Raw genomic sequence first — 20,921 nt, 5'->3', positions numbered from 1 at the left:
TAATGTTCACCTCATACCACAGTGAAGTCTGTACAATTCAAGATATCTCAAAAGATATGAGGTAAAATAGAGATAAGAGGAAGATAAATGAGATTAGAAGTTGCATAAAGTCACCAGTTCAGACCTTGCTCATCCAGGCAGCTGTCACTATGCATTTCTTCCATGTCTACTTGTGGACATTAAATAAGTCTGGTGTTCTAAAACCTGAAGATTCCTTCCAAATGTGATAGGCTATACAAAAAACATGCAGTCCCACATTCTACTGACTCTACTCCAAACAATCAAATTTCTAATTTCTATTATAAACGGTTTCTTTTTTTTTTTCTCTTGAAAATCAATTTTACTTCATTATAGTTTTTAGTTCATCTGCAGAACCAAAACACTGCCAAATGAACACTAATTCTCTTGTCTTTCATCTTTCAACCTACATCAAACTACTGCTATAAATATCTATTTAACTATTAACTTCTGTGTATTTAGGCTTTTTAAAAAAATATATTTATTACCAATGGCTTCCTTCTTAGAGAAAATAACTTTATAAAAATAGCAGCCTTTATATCATCTTAATCAAGTAATTTTCCTCAGGCACAGCCTATTTATGTTGTATATTAATAACACTTATGCAAGTCTAAACTTTATGTGATCTGAACAGAAAAGCACACAGAAATTTTTCAGATCTCAGCATTGAGGGAAGCAATATTCATCTGGGAAATAGTGAGGAGTACTGGTACTAGTGTCAGAAGGTATATGTCATGTCAAAATTTGATGCTTTATGTGCTCCATACTTTCAAGGAACAAGCTAACCAGGACAATTCTTATGACACTACAGCGTAGCTGAACACAGAACAAAAAGAGAAAATTTTCGATGTATCTAGCTGCAGAGGATTATTTTTTAAAGTTCATCATTGTGACTAGCTTCCTAGATGTTGTACAAACTTCTCTAAGGGAATATAATTTGCTTTAGGTATAAAAACACAAATTTCTTTTGAGAGCAGCAGGATTTTTTTGTGTGTGTTTCCCTTCTTTATAAAACAAAACATATGCTGATGATAATAATGCCTTTCTAATTATTCAACTATTTTTATCTCAGTTGCTCTCAACAAATCAGAATTGCATAATGTGAGGATAAGGATACCATACTTCTTTCAACATCCTGGCGAGACACAATAATTACTTTGACGATCATACTTGAATTATTTTGGATCCTTATTTTAGCCCTTATAGTTAAAGCAAAGGGTCAAAGTACTTCAAAAGAGGGTGTCCAACCTGACATCTCTGAAACTATATTTATCTCTCTGTAATTTGAACAAAATAGACTTTTGCTTGCAAGCTTATTTATAGACTGTATTGTATATCTAGAGGCCCACATTTGAAAGACTAGGCCATTGTTTCACTAGATAGATATTCCCTCTATGTTGGCTATATTGTGATAAATGTCATTCATCTCAGTCAAGTCAAGAACTCTTGTGTGCTTTGGGAGAAATTGAACAACCTGAGAACCAAATGTGTAGTTATTGTACAGCTGGGTTTTGTTTTTCAGGTTATTTGAAACGCTGCAGTCATTATTCTGGTCTATATTTGGACTCATCAATCTCTATGTGACCAACGTGAAAGCGAGGCATGAATTCACTGAATTTGTTGGGGCCACCATGTTTGGTACCTATAATGTAATATCTCTGGTTGTTCTACTCAACATGCTAATAGCCATGATGAATAACTCTTACCAACTCATTGCTGTAAGTTGTTTCTTATTTTTAGATAATTTCTAATATATACCCTCTCTCTGTTCCTACATTCAATTTTTCTGGCAGTAAAACACTTCACAGACAGGACATTGGGACAAATATTGCAATTTGCTCTGATTCTTTTGCACTGTTCTGGAAGGACAAGAAACCGGACCCAAGCTGGACTGGTTAAAGTGAAATTTCCCCACAACACCAAATGGGGAAGAGATGAGGAAGCCAGCTCGTGGGTTGAGGAGGGTGTCCTGATGCTTCTGGCAAGTGACATGGGCTACAGCCCTGCCCAAGCTGCACTGTGCAGGACTTCTTCTTAGAAAAAGACTGCCCAGGATTGTTCTGTTGCTGCTTCATTTTTAATACATTATATTTATTAGCATTTGAAAGACTGCTATTTTATTTTTTTATCTGACATGGATATTCAGTTAACAGAAATGGGGTGCCCGTGTTCCAAGGACACTAGCTATTCAAACTAAAGGTCATGTCTTCTCATTCAACTTCCTTTGAGAAAGCAGGACTTTCTTAGTCCTGCTTCCTCCTTCAATGAAAACTGTCTTTGTCATTACCAGAGCAATTGGCATAGTTTTATATCTAAAGTGTCTATTAAGGAGTCTTAGAGAAAAAAAACACTGATTCATCATATCATAATTCAAATATGATCATGCAGAAAGCAAACAAAAGAAAGCTTCACAGTCTTAAGATTATAAATATGCCTTTTTTTCCAATCTGGAAATTACAAGTGTTTCCACAAAAGAAAAACTGACCACCTGTGTTTGTATAACTCTAGTTGTCAGAGTCTAGTGAACCAGATCACAGCATAGTACTACTCACCAAAACTTAGTGCTTACTTTTCTTCCTACAAGTTGTAAATTGTTGCTTTTGTTACTGTATGACCAGGACTATACCTGTAGCTGAGGTTCTTGGCTATCCAAATCTAACATTAGTGATCTAAACTTCTTGTTCAACTGCTAGGATTTAGACATCTTTCCATGGCCTTTAGCTTTCATTTTCCCAAAAATTTCAGGATTTTACAATGCTAGATAGGTTCCAAAAGAAATGAAATTTCAAATAGTTTAAAACCCACCCCCCCAACCTATTCCAAACATTGAATTCTGAAGTAGTAAGAAAAAGAAGATACTTGACTCAATAGTTTTAGTAGCCTCATGATTTGTTGGATAACCTATCTGTGAATTTTAGGGACTGGTAATTTCTAAGAAAATGCATGAGCCTTGCTGACCTGTTGCAGCAGCTGCAGAGCAGCATAATTAGACTGATCTATGCAGAATAATGGTGAGCTGCTATTACAACAAACTGCTTCTTCTAGAAATGTAGTATTTCTCTGCTTGTAATTACCTCTTCTGTTTTTTGAGAGACTTTCAATAATTTAACAGCTTGTAACAGGACAGAAGTGCTTATAAGTAGATACATACTTTACATATCGAACGTCTTACTGAGGTAAAGTAGCTTAGCTTTACTTTGTGTTAGATGTACTGTCAAAAGATGGCAGTATTTTAAAAAGACAGTTCATTAGGATTTCAAGGTTGTTCTAGCTTTAGTTTTTTCAGATTTTTAGGGGCTTATTTCACCTCCTTAATTACAGCAATATCTATGTCGATGATGTGTTTCTTGTGTGCAGGATCATGCAGACATTGAGTGGAAGTTTGCTCGAACAAAACTCTGGATGAGTTACTTTGAAGAAGGAGGAACTCTGCCCACTCCTTTTAATGTCATACCAAGCCCAAAGTCTTTGTGGTATCTGATCAAATGGTTATGGAGACACCTTTGCAAGAAAAAAATTAGAAGAAAGCCTGAAAGTTTTGGAACAATAGGGGTAAGTTGTGTGGTTTACTCTGCCTGTAGTCCTCCTCTTTGCTATATAGATGACTTTTTCTCAGCTTTACAGTGTGTCTGACCTGTCAAGTATTATGCATATGATTTAGACAATTATTCTAGCAGAGAATGTTAACTTTTTACATTCATGTCAATGTATTTGAAGAGAAAGTATCATCATATCCCTGTACAATAAATTATGAACCATGACTGTGCTTCATCTACAGATAGTTCAAGAAAGTTTAAGAGCAATAAAAAATACAACAGATCAAATGTGTACACTTGTCTGTCAGTGTTGGTTGCTAATTTCTAGCTCAAGTTTCACAGTTCAGGGATAATTGAATACCATGAACCAGAGATTCATATATGAAGTATTCATCATGGGATATTCTCTGTCTCTCTGTCTCTCTACAGGGAATGAAATGAGTTTGCCATAAAATTATTACCAAAAGCTGTTCCCATTAAAAAAAATTCAAAGGTGACAGCATTTATTTGGACTTGTTTTCTTGAATTTAAAGGTAGAGCTATTTCAGAATCCCATTCTGAAATCATACCATATTCTGATACTGCTGATTAGCAGTGACATTTCTAGGGGAAAAAAAGAGGGGAAAAGACACACAAGGCGACCAAGAATAGTTCTGCACCTGGATTCAGCAGATGCCTGTGTAATATCTCAGCTACTTACTTTCTCTGGTAGATGCAGTTGGTAAAGCAGATTTGAACTTTTCCCCCTTAACTTCATCTACTTGAGATACCTCAGTCAGTGATACACTTTTTCCATAATGTCAGTGCAAATATTCAGGCAACATCCTAACCCACCAACAGCTAATTCTCTCTAGTTATGTTTCTTCATTTCCCATGAGCAAGTCAGTAACTAGGCTGAATTTAGCCAGCTCCAGCATGAAGAATACTGTTTGAGATAAGATGTGGATAATGGCATTTTCTTTATACCATAGTGATTTGATGAATATCAGTGTTTCAAGTCTGTCAGAACTCAGACAAGCATTAAGTGAGAGACAAATGTGGGTAAGGGGGAAAAGAAAGGGGTATGGTCTTGTGCTATTGATTCTTATAAAAAAAATTCCATCCATTTCAAAGAAGTCAGGGGGCATGATACAATTATTTGATGGACTGTTTCTATATCAACCATTTCTTTTTATTTCTTCCCTATTTCTTGGTAAGTGAATAATAAGTTTTTCCTACCTATTCTGCTGTCATATCCTGAAATGCAGTTTAATCTCTAGAAGTACTTGGAGGAACAAGTTCACATGCATGTACAGATATATGGTAAAGAGGAAAAGTGACATATAAAACTAATTCACAATTACTATGCTGATAAATTGATTTCATCCTCTTTGTAGAAAGCTTCAAATAAGGCTTATTGCAATATACTGATATTGTTGGCCAGTATCTAAATTGTGAAAGCAAAACTGTTTCATTTTGATGTCATACTAGTACATATAGGAAAGAAACAGACAGGAAAAAAAACCAACAAACATGAGGGTGATATTGAATCAAACCAGTAATGGATGACAAGAAGCACACTGAAAAAAAATTTTAAGAAAGACTAACAATGATTCATATAGAAATTTTAAAGAGAACATTAACTAGCATGAATGGTGAATAATCTTAAGAGTAAAACATCTCTGTGTAATATAGGAAGTGAAAAAAGTAAATGCAGAGACCAACAGAAGGAGAAATTATGAGATGTTGTTAGAAAGAAAAAGTCAAGAGAGAGAGTGATGTACTTATGTGTGTGGGAGAGTGGGCAATGCTTCTAGGCATTTGTTAAACATTTGGTAGGGATGATTAGCTAGTGTAAACTGAGAGAATGATATTAAAATTAATGGTATGATGCCAGTGTATAGCAGAGGGTTGCTTAACACAATATTTCTGTTCAACTGAGACAGAGACAGAAAAACCTTATACAGCCCAGCTAAACTTTCAGGACAATATTTCTTGTCAGACCTTCCATCTGGGATAAGGAATTTTTTTTTTCTTACCCACTCAAACTGCAGATTTGGGAGTAAGCTCATTCCTGGACAAGTGGAATAATAAAGATACAGGGTGCTCCCAACTCTATGCTGAATGGCATGATGAGGAAGAGGATTCAGAAAGATCATGTCTACTTCCTGCACCTACCTCCTGCTAGGGTACATAAATACCACCTTCAAGAAACCCACATCTTAGATTTGGGAAAACTGCTACTGCAAAGGGTCAAAGGATAGGGAGTCTATGCACCAAGCTACTTGAGAATTTTTCCAAATATTTGGAAAAATATATTTCCAAAATACACATTTCCAAAGAATTTTCTTTTTGTTTTTTTTTTTGTTTAAAATCCCCCAAAATCTCTAAACATCAGAGCTTTTAATTAATATATTTCAGTTTCAAATAAGCTTTTGTTGGGAAAGACTTTTCAGCTTCAGGATGAAATTTCTGTTTGAAGAAAGGAGCAGGTGCCATTTAAAACAAATATCTTGGACTGAGGAGACCCAGATTTACTTCTGTTCTCCAGTGGATATCTAATTATTTACCCCAAGCATAAAAGCTATGACAACAGAAATTTCCTTCTCAAGATCTTTAAGATACCGCAGGGGCTAAGGTGCACTCTTGTGAGAAGAGAAGGAACTGAACCAAGCTTCCTCATGATTTGAATGTGAACCACTAATTACTGATCTGTTTGGGATGGAGGACATCCATGAGGGAGAGATGTGGGACATTTTTAGTTGATTCCTGTATTTTTTTTTAATTATTTGAAAGTGGAATCCCTAAAGCGTGTGGGACAGTAGGGCCATATACATCACTGGTTTCCCCTGCAGAATAGATATTCTTAGTTGAATCTTAGATTCTTAGTTGAACTATTCTTAGCTGGAATTAGAGCTGAAACCCCTCTGAAGCAGAGAGCTTCCCAGCAGAGCCATCATGGCAACCACACTTCCAGCTCCCTGAAAAAAGTGAGTGCCTGTGGCTGACCAGGCAGATTCAGTCCACCATATGGGCATCTCATAAAACTACAAAGTTTTTCAGCTAATTCCTCAGCGTAACACAAGCCCCATTAGTTTTATGTAAATTTGGAACATTTTGCAATTTCCAGACCCAGTTAGTCACCCAAGCTCCAAAATGGAGTATGATATATGCATATGTACTCTGTGCTCTTATTTCCACATTGGATAGGTGCAAACCACCAGATAGGTGCTGTTAACTGGACATCCTCCAAGAGGTCAAATAATCCGTCAACAAATGCGCACACTACAGGGATCTCATCGTTTGTCCTGAGGGAGAGCACTTCTTTCTGGTTCTGACAAACTTCCCATACCCACAGCTCAGCCTTGATTTCCTAGAACTTTTTCAATTGTCCCAACAAGCTACAACACAAAGTAAATTTAGGACCTCTATGCCCTTTCAACCAAAAGTTAATTAAGAGTTTTCTTTGCCTCTTGTTCAGGGATCTCAGAGGACTTCAGCTCAGTTGTATCTGCTCTGTAATAACTTTGGCCTCTGAGCTACAGAGATCTATTCCTTTCACTGAGTCCTGCATTATAAATTCTGTCTCCTTCTCTACAACCAAGTTTGGAAGAGTAAAAAAATGCTATAATATGATTTTCTTATATTTGCTATATGGATGGATGGATGCCACATTGTCTGTAAGGCAGAGCTCAGATTTCAAAACATTCTGTTCTGAAATCTCTAAATGTTAACTTTCCTATTAGGAAGCACTAATCAGCAGTGACGTGCTATGGTGTTTTCCAGTAGAAAAAGCAATAATGTGCATCCAAAGAGTGAGTCAGTGCTAGATTATACAAAATAGATAATAGAAAGGAGCTGGCAAGGATTATGCATGATCTCTGCAAAAAGTCCTCAATAACAAAAAGCCAGGAATCATGAACTAGGACTGAGTCAAGGATCAAATTAAATGTATCAAGAATCCACTGTAAAACTTATATATGTTTACAGTTGAGAGTTCAGTATATGCAGGCAGAATGTGTAAAGAAAGGGTTGAGGGTCAGGAGAGTTTACAGCTCACATTGTAGTGAAATAATTTATCTGGCCCATAGGAAGAAGAGAAATGCCACTAAAAATAAGCAGGACATGGTTGCTTGGGAGGATCATCTACATTGCTGTTTATAATATAACTATCATGGGCAAGAATACGGTCTGTGGCATTGTGAGGTGCCTCTGAAAAAAAGGCAATTAATTTGCTTTTCCTTGGATGTCAGTTCTGTGGTTCTTCTGTCCTTTGTTGCAGAGGGACAGCTGAAGCAGTGGGTGGTGAAGTCAGGGGGAGGTTTTTCAAGGGAGAGGCTTTTTCTCCAAAGCAGCACGGTGCCCAGCCATGCTGATGGCAGCTTCTCTAGCCACAGCTTCAGCCGAAGGAAGGCCAGGAAGGTACATGGGATTTACTGATATTTCAGCTCCACTGTGAATCCAACAGAGCTCCTCTACCACTCAGAGTTCAGCACATTTTTTTTATTCTATCATTTTGACATATCCCAGGTATGCAGCATTTTCTTCAGCTATTATCAGGTATCTCCTACACTTAAAATTCTGAAATAAGTGCATGCTTGTGTGCTGCTTTTCACATATATCTGTATCATCTATATCTATATCTGTATCAGTTCTATTAATTTTGTTAACTTACCTTTGCAAAAGCCAGATTGGTAATATAATTCTATTAATTAGGCTGAGGTTTTCCTGATTGCACAAGGCTTATGGCTTATGGCTGATGCTGTTGGCCATCTGTATATCAGGAAAAAAAGATATATGGGAAAAGAAATCCTAGTCCCACCAGAACAAACAGTACTGTTTCCTCAAATTACATTCTACTTTACATCTGATCAGTCACCAAAAAGTGTTTCATCTATAATTTTAAGTATTTCAGAAGTGAAAATTGAGAGGATTGCCAGAGATAGCTTCAGTAATTTTTTTTTTGCATCTGATGTTTAGATAAACAGTTGCCTCTTTTCTAGCTATACAGAATTTTATGCCATTTTCTGAGCAACCTACACAATTTTATTATCATTTGTCACAGAAAATCTCCTTTTCCCTTCTCCTATTCTTTTTTCACCTAGTGGAAAATGATGCTATTTCTAAGTCAGTGTAAGCATTTTGTATTTTCTCTGTAATGTCTGTTATTGAAAGTTGAGCAAAGAAATAATGCCTTCCATCTGGTGTGGAAATCAATAATCTGGAGTGTTCCTTGTATAGCCAAGAATCATTTCATGGAGAATCTTCTCTGTCAACACAGATAAGTTCTAATCCTTTAAAGGTGATGCTTCTAGTCAAGATGAGGAATATATCCCACAGCTTCAGACAATATTTCCATTTTCTTTGTCACTTTGCAGTTTAAGGTCAAGTGCAGGCATTGGATTTGTATTCCTGCATTGTAAAATATATTTTAATGAAACACATCAAAATAAGTAACACAATTTTATTAAATTTTTGTCTGCTAAAGAGATCTTTTTTTCCAAACAGTGTAAATTGCTAGCAATGGCATAAACAGGAGGATCAGAATAATTAACACTACTAGTGGAGCTACTATTAAAGCTTCCTAAAGGATATTAGTGCCCCCTTTTGGAAAGTGACAACAGCATCCCCTTCAATTTCATTGTTGTATTCAACATGCATAATTATGTTTCCCAGCCTGTTACTATTTTTAGTAAAATTAAGCTTTCATCCTTTTGCCAGTCATAATTTTCAACTTCTTCATGCACACTGAACAATGGTTACTTGAAACAAATTTTGAACCATAAATTAGACTATAACTGAGTAGAGAAAAGCAGGCCAGCTGAGAACTAAATAAGTACAATATAAATGTTAATGACATTTTATTTCTAGTGAATAGACTGGTTTTCAGATGTGTTTAGGCAAAGATTCATTCTACTTTCAAAAGGAAGCAAAAGATGATTAGGAACTGGAGATGGAACCTAAACATTTAAATGAGAGATAGAGAAACGTTTGCTGATAATAAATTTGATAGGTTATGTGTAATTCCCTGTGGAGGAGGTTTGTAGATGTGCATGCAAACACACAATTAAATTAATTTTCTTTCAGCTTCTTGGTGGTGTGGATTGAAAACAATTGAGTGCAGTAGAACTGTTCTGACACATTATTACATAAATTTTTTCACATAGTTATCCCAAATTGTACTTGTTGGCATTACATTAAGGGGGAAAACAACAGCCTCTGTTTCTGGGAGTTTCCAATTTGGCTGCAAAAAAAGGATAAATGGTATCTAGATAGCTTTTGTTACAGATACAGAATTGAACCTATGCATTTATTTCACATTTCACTGTAAAATACAGCAGAATAGACAGCAGCTGTAGGAAGTATTGTGCAAGAAAAGAATCAGCATTTTTTATTTAGGAGTTATTCACTTTACCTGAAGTGTGTTTCAATTACACCCTAAATTGTTTTTCCTTTCACCTGTGAGTCAGATCTGTTGTTGAGAGCTCTCTTAGCCATGGACTCCCTTAGTGCTCTCTCAGCAGAATGAAACATCTCCATCGTGTGGCCAACTGCAAGAAAGCTGAATTTATTTTTTTTTTCCTAAAAACCGGCTAAGTTCGGGTGTTGTGAGGGTATGAGCCTTCCCACGGCTGCAGTGTCCCCTCTGGCCCTGGTGATGGACAAGCTCGCCCATCCCTCCATCCATAATCACAAGGAATATCCATTTTCTCGTTTACGAGGCGTAGATGGAGAAACACAATCTGGAAAAATACTGAAGAAAGCATTTTCATGTACAAAGCCCTACCCCACAGAGGCTCTTCAGACTGGTTAGGAAATAATGATTTTTCCCCTTTCTATTAGTTTTTGCTAGCCCAGCCACGAAGCCACTGCATCTCTCAAATTAATTGCAAACAAGAAATCAACCCTGAAGTGTAAACTGACTCCAAGTACAGGGAGAAGGTTCATCATTTCTTTCAGTAAAAAAACCATAAAGATTAAATAACTTGCTGTGCCTGCCTTACTATGCAACTGAAGTCAATTTTAACAAGTCCCTTGGATGTCCTTTCCCCCTGCTTTAAGCTTCTGTCAAGTGTTCTGTTTTGTAGAGATACAATCAGTGGTCAGACACATTATTTTTTTGTCAGTTGCAGATATGAGAGTCTACGTTAAAGCTGTGTTTCTTTCACCAGTTAGGAATAATTATTGTAGAGGATGGGGATATGTTACTCATTATGCAATTGAGGACAAAAGGAAGTCAAGGGAATAAATAAATCCGGCCTTTTTTCCTCGTCTTTTTCTGGGCAGCCCTTTGATATGGCAGTTTAATTTAATTCACCTGCTTGAAACCTGGGCGATTCTTTCATCTTACCACACTTCTTTTTGCTGCTCCTCTTCAGAGTTACTGTCCTTTTACCCTCCCTCCTTATCAACACCATACTGTGTTGAAAGCTGTTTCTTTCTTCCATACAGCTCTCTATCACTAAGTGGTTTTAACAGAGAACTGAGGGGGAGCTTTTCTCATTAACACAGTTTTATAGTGCAGGTTTTGATTAGCTTTACCTTAAATGAGACATTAGGAGCCATAGCAAGTGCCTTGCTTACACAATGACTTTACAATCCCACCATGTTGATGATTTTCCATGCAGAATTTCCCTTCTGTAACTCATGTCCATTGACTCCCATTCTTTCACTGTGTACCTCCAAGAAAAATCTAACTTGACTTGAGTCAAGCTTCTTTCAATTCAGTAAAATATGTTTCAGTCTGTACAAGTGAGTGACATGATCCATTGTTCCACTTCCTTCTCAGATCATTGGCCTTGGGACTCTGCAACCTGTGACCTGGCTGCCCCATCACATCCATGCTGATGCAGGAATAAAAGCATTTTGACAAAAATGTAGAAAATCAACTTTGCCTTCCCCACAGCAGCCTTCCCCTTTCTATAAAGCAAATTATAGGCTTTGTTGAAATACTGTCATTTTTCAACAAATTTTGAACCTCTTCTCTCAGCTTGCTAGATACTGTATAATGCACAGGCCTGCTGTTTTCTATGCTTAAATATTTTACTTCCCCACAGAGATTAATATCTTTTTATTCTTTTCTATTTTTCAGAGACGTGCAGCTGACAATTTGCGGAGACATCATCAATACCAGGTACAGGCCTATGTTTATTCTTTGGGCAATTGTTTTTCTGTGACTTCAGAATGTCTGCATGAGGAAAGAAAAATATGGAAGAGTTTCATGAGAAAGTGGAAAAGGAAAATAAATGGGAAAAACCATAAAAATCTGCACTTATTTCCTCTTCAACGAACAAGCTTAGTATTTTTGATGTTCAAACAAAAGAATTTCAGAATACAATTATCTTCTTTTTGGAGCTAAAGGATATTTTCTGGAGCAGTAACATGCTATCCAGGATTTTGCCCAGTCTAACATGGATTGCCTTTAAAAAAAGCAAACTCCTGCCTGCCAAGAATCATCAGGACCATATGTACAGTGAACTGACATGCTCCATCAGAACCTGCTCTTCATCTCTCCAGCTTTAATGCCGTATTAATAACTTCCTTAATAACCCCTCTGCCTAGATCCCCTGTATGTAAGCAATTATTTTTCATCCTTCTTTCTTCAGTTTCTACTTTTTTTAGATTATTATTTCACAATGAATAATTTTCATCTTTACTTTGAGTTTTTGTTGTGTAAAAGTTTAACAAGGTGTGAGCTGTAGGCTTGGTAGTTAATGAATCCCATATGGGAAATAACTAGGTAAGCTGTGACTTTTCCAACCTGAGGAAGAGGAAGCTGTGGGAAGTACAACAGGGATCTATAGAATCATGAGGAAGGTGAGCACAGAGCAGCAGTTTGCCTTTTATCTGTAAACTCAATACCACACATGTACTACACTGAATAAGTGAGGCTGTATAGAAGGCCTTTTGAGGGAAGTGATTTTTCTCCTCCAGCTCTCCGTTGTGGGACTGTATCCAGAGCAGCATGTCATGGCTGGGCCCCTACTACAAGAGAGATGCTGACAAACTGGAAGGGATCCAGCAAGGGGGCACCAATGGTTAGAGGACTGTCGTATAAGCAGCTCAGATTTCAGCCTGCAGTGAGGTAGGGGAAATATAACTCCTGCCTTAAATATCATAGTGGGTGGTTAGAGAGAAGGAGCCAGATTTTTCTTCGAGGTACAGTGCAAAAGACAAAATGGACACAAGTTGAAGGAAGGGTAATTCTGTATGGTAAGGAGAATTGTCTTCACAGTGAGGGTAGTAAAGAACTGGAAAATGTTGCTCAGGGAGGCTGCAGTATCTCCACCCATGGAGATATTCAGCACTTGACTGGGCATGGCCCTGAGATGACTCAGACAGCCTCCAGGTATCTATTTCAACCTAAATAATTTCTAGAATTCTTAGAAAACAACAATGGAAGCTACCAGACCGAAGGTTAAAAAAAAAAACCCCAAAATAGAATCTTACTCCCTACTGTGGGAGAGGATTTTTGGGAGAGGATTTTTGAATGCTGAAAGTTTACATTAGTTCAAAATGCATAAGAAAGCCTGTCACAGCCAATTAAACCTAGAACTATAATTTTTGTTCAGAGAGTCACTGTGTCTCACAGCACAGGAGGCTTGAGAGAGAATAGCTGGAAATAAAGTTGTACAACCACACCAGACTTGCTCTCCTCATGAGGCATCGCTCGCTGCCAGGCTGGATGTTACTGGCAGGAAACATACCTTGGGTCAAACCCAATATATCCCTTCTCAGGATAATAAGCATTAGTATTTTCCATCAAATAGCAAAACAAATTTGCAAACAGGTTTGTATAGTTTTTGTCATGTTCCTAAAGCATGGAAAAGCCCAAGCAGAGCCTGAGTGTATATTTACTAACTAATACCAAGAAAGCTAATACAATGCTTTGCATTTTTAGGAAGTTATGAGAAATCTGGTTAAAAGATATGTTGCAGCAATGATAAGAGATGCCAAAACTGAGGAAGGATTGACAGAGGAAAATTTTAAGGTATGTGTTTATTTTTATCTTTATAGGTGTTTTAGTAACTTAGTAAGATATTTTAAAACTGTGAAGCATATTTCTTACACTCAGTTATTCAGGTAGCATATAACTTGCTTCCTAGAGCAAGATCTTCAGCCTTGAAGATGCCAGGTATCCCAACATTGAGAGAGTAAAGTTTATTACTGACCCAAACATAAGCCCTTTTTTCCCCCTTTTTTTTTTCTCTTTTTATTTCAAAAGAAAAGTCAAATTAGCTTTGATGTTCTGACATTTCATCTTTTTCCCTAACTTTTAGGAGTTAAAACAAGATATTTCCAGCTTTCGCTTTGAAGTCCTGGGTTTATTAAAAGGAAGCAAGCTGTCTAATTTGCAGACTGGGAAGATGAGCAAAGACACTGCCTCTCTGTCAGAAAATGAAGAAAATGGTGAGAGTGAAGGAAACAAGAAAGGGAAGAAGAAACCCTTCAGCCTTTTTGACATAACAACGATGATTCACCCACGGTCAGCCAATATCGCCTCTGAAGGACATAGTGTAAGCAATGGCTCAGCAATGATGGTGTCAGAGTCCACTCAGGAGAAACAAAAGCGTGTGAATTTTGTAACAGACATAAAAAATTTCGGGTTGTTTCACAGACGATCAAAAACAAACTCTGTGGAGCAGAGTAAAAATAAAATATACACAGTTTCTGAAGAAGTTTCCCGCCAACAGGCAGAAGAACAATGTGAGAAAACTGATGAACTGGAAGAGGGAGAATTGATCATGAACTGTGAATTAAACTTCCGAAATCCTGGCAAAAAATGTGTGTTAGCTGAGTCACAAAATACCAGTGAGTCTTTGGATTCACACGAAGAGGGGAGTATTTGTCCTTCAGAAACAGAGAAAATGGAGTTACAGAGCTCAGAACCTGCCACTCCACAGGATCAGCTGGGCAAGGCTTTGGACATTAGCATTGACTCTGATGGGAAACAGGAAACAATTGTTCAGGGGGACTATGTGATAACAAGGTTGTGATGCTTACAGGAGGAAGCATTTACAAATATATATATTTTGCATAGTGCTTTTGGGGGGGAATGTTTTAAGAACTATATTAGCTAATGCAGAATTACACTTTATAGTACTCAAGTGTGGCACATAATCTTGTAACATAGTAGTCAAGAGAAAGAAAATATGAGGACCTTCTGTTTTGTAGCCTGCTTTAGCTTTCACGATTTGTTTTACATTTTTTAATAAATGGAAGCATCTTGTATTCTTGTACTGTTGCAATAACCCACAGAAACTTTTTAGCTATCTTTTTCAATTACAACAAATGGAATTTCTCTCATATGATAGTTGACTCCTATGATAAATATTTTTCTATGCAAATAAAAAGTAGCTTAAGAGACTTGTAAGCTTTTATTTAACTTTGTAGGTTCTTAAAAGATTCTGTGCACCATAATAATCATATGTGGCTCCTGCCAGCATAATTCATGTCAAGCTATTAGAATCATTTGTTTAAATTGCTAGAAACTTGTGTCAAAATCTATACAGAATCAGAAGATAAATTATATTCTTTTATTTATTGAAGGAATATGAATACCTGTAAATTATGAAAAATAGGTCTATTTGATTATTTAATTACAACTTTTCCCTCACAGCAAGAGGAGTGTGACTGTCCTGATTCCGTTGTTAGAAATGCATTTGCAAGTTTTGAAGACTGTAGAAATGTTTCTTAGAGGAAAAGAAATATCTGTGGCCTACTAAAAACTGATGATGGATTACTCCCCAAGAAGCTTTTATCACCACAGCTACTGCTTCTTCAACCATCTATTTTTCCTCATGTGGACAACCTATGCACTTTAATATTCAGCTGCTTATTAGCTTCTGCCTTTACAACACACTTGGATTTGATAAGGGAAAGATACTTCAGGAATAAAAATGCATACAGTGATTCCCCTGAGTACTTGAATAAATATGGCAATTTGTTGAGAAGTTTTAGAAGGCATGCCTTAAGGGAGTTTCTTTGGCAATTTTACAGTTTGGGGGAACCTGATTGGGTGTTTTATAATAGATACTAAATGTATAAAGAAAACCTAATCGTATTTTTCATAACTGATGAGTGACTCACTGTCTTAGTTAAAACCAGTATTTTTAAAATTAAACATTGTGGGGTTTTTTAATCATTGGCTGGTGTTCTACATTATTAAAAATGTCATTTTACAACTGGCATAACACTAACCACCCCTAGCTTTCAACACCATTCTTTCCCCCACAGAATATACTACAGAAGTGTTGTTATTTCATTCTTAACTTCCTCAGCCCTGCCATTGTTGATTCTGTAATTCATACTGGGATGTATTAGGGAACTTCCAGATGCATAGAGTGAATTTACATTTCTGATGGAATCTATCCCATGTAAGCCATGTCATTCTGGATCTAAATTGTCCTGGTACTGAATTGTGTCTTACAAATCCAGGCAAACCCCTCTCATCTCTATACTTCAAGGTGAGTTTTCCAGCTCTACTTTACACATGTGCTACTCTCTCTGATTTCACATACTGAAAGCTTCCTTCATCCACACCTGTTTGTGTCATGGCAGATACAGTTAAACCAAAATGGAAAATATGAGTCATAATTGGAAAATAGTTTGTATAGCTTTGCAGGAATGTGTTCAAATCATATTTGTTTGGTTAGTTTCCATCTTGGCCTCTTGACTGCTCTGTAGACCCTCTCTCCTTCACGTCTCTCTCCTTGTCCACCTTTAGATTGTAAGCTCCTTGGGGCAGAGCCTGCAGCTTTTCTGTCTGGAAAGCACCTGAATTATTACAAGTATAAAAAGAAATAAATATTAATAATAATGGTGGAATACCCTCATATCATTTGTATTAGGTTAACTTTTTAGAGGGTTCTTTTTTGTACTGTAACATTTTTGCCAAAGATGCCAAAAGGCAAATGTGTCACATCGTCACAAAATTTTCTACATGCCAGTTAACAGTCCTTCCCCACTACTGCATTCAATTTTTCATTCTTCATCATGGTTTGTAATGCCTTTGAGTCCTAAGCTTACTCCCTTTACTCTAGCCAAATTCAAAACAGACAGTGCTTACTCAAAAGAGCTTTCAACACATTCCAGCCACATGGTTTCACTCCAGACCGAAAGCGCCTGAGCACGGTATTTGCATTGCAAACGTCACCATTATCAGAACAACTTAACTACAACAGGTCTAAGAGTTGTGCCTATTATTCTGGCATCATAAGAGCCTGTTTCAGCTGTGCCTAAAGTTCCCAACACAGTAAAGTGAAATATCAGCCCACACCATCACATCATGACCCCACTGTGCTGGGCATCAGTCTAAGCCAGGGATACATGACAGAGCAGCAGAGACAGTGCAGGTGGGCAGGATACTAAACCACAGGGACACAATTTATTGCATAGCAAGAGGCTATTGCTGCCTTCATTTTTTCTTACATCCAAATACTGAGACATCAGTCTAATAAATAAAGCATACTTAAAATCAACATTTGCTCTATTTTTATGTTATTCTTAGGCATTGAAGCTTGACAGTAATAAGGACCTGATGTAATTAGGATCTGATGGAACTTATAAGTAATTCCAAATAAACACCTCATTCTGTGACAACAGATGAGCCCAAAATATATCCAAAACTGAAATGGTGATGGACTTTTACTGCTTTGCAGGCAGCCAAAAAAAAACCACTTTCTCACTGGATGCCTCTGGGAGGACACCTGTGCCAAGAAAGATCAAGATATGCACAGAGCAAAGCTCGTAATGCCACAGCAGAGGCATCATTAAGCTTTGCAAAGCTGAGCATATTTTCTCCCCCAAAAGAAAGTAATAAATAAAAAGTTCTACCCTACCTGTCCCTTCCTGCAGCTTCCATTAGCATCAATATAGGAGGAATACAAATGGACCAGGATATGAACCCCTATAAAACACAGTTTTTTGAAGCAGAACTTAAAATCATTAAATGTTTCATGCAGCTAGAAAACTAAGTACAAAAGGGTTTAATACCAGTATTAGGTTGCTTAAAATGTTGAGAAAACATTTTTAAATTTTTTATCTTTTTATTTTTGTAAGGACAAAACCTGACTGCCCTTTATTCAGCTTTTTTTTTTTTATTCCTCATTTCTTCAGCTCCTGGAGAAACAGAGCACAGACAGCCCAGCAGGACTCTTCCACTTTGGCATAGCTGGACAGGAGGCAGCTTGAATACATTCAAGACAGTGCTTCACATTGATTCACAGTCAGAGGCCAGGTGCTGTATGCTTACCTTCAAGACAAAATTGCAAAAGCTCCTTCTGACTCTGCATGCTTCTGTGGCCCTCAAGGGCACTGCAGAAGTGAGAACATCAGAGGATTCAAACTATGGGGTCCTGTGGACCAGCTGCAGGCCACAGCTATATTTGTATGTGGTACAATATTACCAGAGACCAAGCCTCTGCCAGGAGTAACCACAGCTCTACAGCTGGTTTTAATCTCGTTTTCTTCGTTCATAGATTGAGACCATTACATTGAGTGGTATGAGCTAAACATATCACACAGCACTTTCTTTTTGATAGATCAGGATTTAATGAGAACTTCTATGGCTTTCTCAATGCAAGTTGTTTTTGTAAATAAATAGTACCTAGTTCCAGAAGAATGCATATCTATAGTTATAGCTGTTGGGAGCTGTAAAAGGTGAAATTTCTGGTATTTGGGTACTCAAAATTCTTCAAAAGTGTATTTGATGCAAGAACTTCTTCCTTAATGGCATCCTTTGACTGATGCTTGAGGGGGAAAATTTTTTCTTACCTTCCTCACAGGAATAAAGCATAGAAAAAGACACAAAGAAATTATTATATATTCTTCTTAAATTCTATATGTATATTGCAAGCTATAACACTCCAATTGCTGTCAAAACCTCAGATGAATATTTCATTATATTCTGAGAAGCAGCATGAAAGAGAAAAGAAGCAAATCATGTCAAAATATTGTGAAGAGGCAATGAACTTTTGAATACAGTTCAAAATATTTAGTATCAAGTATTCTTTCGGTAATATAGCAGTACAAGTTGGATAACAACATAATCCATCTTCATTTTAAAGTCTCTTAAGAGATACCAAAAGCTTTACTGAATAGGGTAACCTCACAAAAATAATAATACTGGTAAATAGCAATAGTAAATAATAGTGCTGGTGATGATAGTAGTAGTGAATGCAGTAGTGTTAGTAAATGTGCATGTAACAATAGCAATACTATATATTTATCCCTGTGAAGATGGAACTCCCTACTCAAAGTTTGCCTGTTTCCCGTATCAGGCAACCATTTGATAACACGAGTAAACTGTCCTTGGGCACATCTGTCTTCCAACATAGTCACTCTAATCTCTGTTGAGAAAATCTTACTTTGTGTTTAAACTCTTCCCCTAGCTTAAGTTTTAATTATGGACCCTACATTCACTGCAGCATGGGCAGATTAAAGATCCTTTGAGACAGTTTATGGCTAAGTAGTTGGATATACTCCAAAATAAATTGCTGCAGTTAAGGATGAATTTCAATCCTCCAGATATGAAAAGAAGTTGAACTCATTGAACTACATCAAACCAAGTTCAGTAACCACTGCTTTAATACTTGATAAGTTGCTTTGTTTGTAGAAGTGTAAAGAATGAAACAGAGGTCATTTCTCATTAATATCAAAAGAGCAAAACCAGCTGCAACTTCAACCATCATGACTTTAGAGCCGTAAGAGAACTACATCATACAATTTCATCACAGGTCCCTCCAACATGTCATTCTCTTCCTAAATTAATCATATTCTCTGCCGTTGCTAAATATAGCTATGAAATGTTTATACGTATGAATAGTTTCAACTGTTCATATTTGTACTTTTGGGTAGCTGCTATCTTTTAATTATATATTTTTCTGACTACTGATGAGTTTGCTTTGACTGTACTCATCCCCCCTCAGCCCTAGGTTTCTTTGTCTGTAGTCTAAACCACATGCTATTTTCATTTCAATTAAACTTGCTGCTCTCTTTAATTGACTGTGACATTCACAACTGAGTGCTGTGCAGCAGTAGGTGTTGCACTGCTCGTTACTGCTGTGGCCTTTTCATTCTGGCCTTTAGCTCTTTGTAACCTACTATTTTTCTACCATGGTACCACATTGGTACACTCAAGGGCCAATGAAACTTTCCATTTCAGACACTTAATATCAGGAAAATTGCCTTTGATAGAGATTCTTGCCACTTTTTTACATTTAAAAGGGAGCTCTATGACTAGAAACCTGTTTCCAATAGCTGATAGTTGAAATGAACACAAGTTCAGCATGGTGCTTCTTCAGAATCTTTTCTCTCACTTTTCTTCTTTGACAATGCAGTTGAGGATGTCCTTGTTCAAAAGGAAGTCTCGTGATGGCAGCATCCTCAGTGTTGCATTCTAAGAGTATGAGAGCCGTGCTTGCAGTGGAGACAGAGGAAATGTTCAAGATGTAAAACAGGTGTTTCCAGAAAGGCTGGTTCCAGTCTGAAGATTACTAAGAGAACTTACAAAATATTCCACGACATGGAGTCAAGAGTTAATTCATAAGAGCTGGCATACTTTTATTCAATGGAACTGAAAAAGCAGGAATAGCCCCATCTATACTTGCTTTCTATGCTCAGCCTTTAAATTCACAATAAAATTATTCCATAAATGTTTAAACAGGCAATAAAAGTCCATGGTTAGTGAGCAAGATAAAATAATGTTCTAGGAATCCATGTGTTTTAATTTAACAGGCTAGTAAAAAGATTTTTTTTTTCTCCTGTAATAGCAAATCTTTGAGGATTGAAATACTGTATTCCTGAACTCCAGTCCCCATTAAAAAAAAAAAACCAAACCAAAACCCTCCAACCCCAAACAAAAAAAACCAAAAACACTGAGATTTTCCAGTTTTAGAGATTCATGAGGTTTTGTAGTTAATTAGTACCCTAAGAACATCTGAAAGCATTGAGCTAACCTTTCATAAATATAATGGACAGCACTGACTGCTCCTTAAATGTGGCCAAGTGAGAATGTCAGCTGCAAAACAACTCATTCTGGTTAATGACTTATGCTTTTAGCATACAAAATGGAGTTTACAAGACGGGTGATGCATCATTTTCTGAAAGTGTCAACTTGTCTCATATACAATAAGCATTCAAAGATATTCAGAAAAACTCAGAAAGTCCAACACAGATGCTCATTAGTGCAATAATTTTTATCCCTTTTTCTTCTCCATATCTTCCATATCTAATACTATGTTTTTACAGAGAATGTGTAACTCCACTAATAAAAATGTCTTACATTTTCTGCTACCTATTTCTAAAAGCAGAAAGTAAGACCAAATACTGAAATGTCACCTTTGACCTTATGTCCATAGGATTAAAAGATAGTTTTATTTGTATTAA

General features: G+C 36.9%; 1 protein-coding gene across 1 annotated transcript in view; it reads left to right on the top strand.

The window, feature by feature from the left end:
- TRPC4 (transient receptor potential cation channel subfamily C member 4) overlaps positions 1 to 14,530 on the top strand; it is a 134,077-nt gene extending 119,547 nt beyond the window's left edge. The window contains exons 7-11 of the mRNA XM_058824892.1: positions 1,541 to 1,736; positions 3,376 to 3,570; positions 11,626 to 11,667; positions 13,435 to 13,524; positions 13,814 to 14,530. Of these exons, the coding sequence (XP_058680875.1) occupies positions 1,541 to 1,736; positions 3,376 to 3,570; positions 11,626 to 11,667; positions 13,435 to 13,524; positions 13,814 to 14,530 (1,240 nt within the window). The remainder of the gene's footprint in view (positions 1 to 1,540; positions 1,737 to 3,375; positions 3,571 to 11,625; positions 11,668 to 13,434; positions 13,525 to 13,813) is intronic.
- Positions 14,531 to 20,921: the final 6,391 nt, after the last annotated feature.

The sequence above is a fragment of the Ammospiza caudacuta genome, chromosome 2 (assembly GCF_027887145.1).
Source record: "Ammospiza caudacuta isolate bAmmCau1 chromosome 2, bAmmCau1.pri, whole genome shotgun sequence".
In the NCBI taxonomy this organism is placed as follows: domain Eukaryota; kingdom Metazoa; phylum Chordata; class Aves; order Passeriformes; family Passerellidae; genus Ammospiza; species Ammospiza caudacuta.
This window is presented reverse-complemented; position numbering and strand designations above follow the sequence as displayed.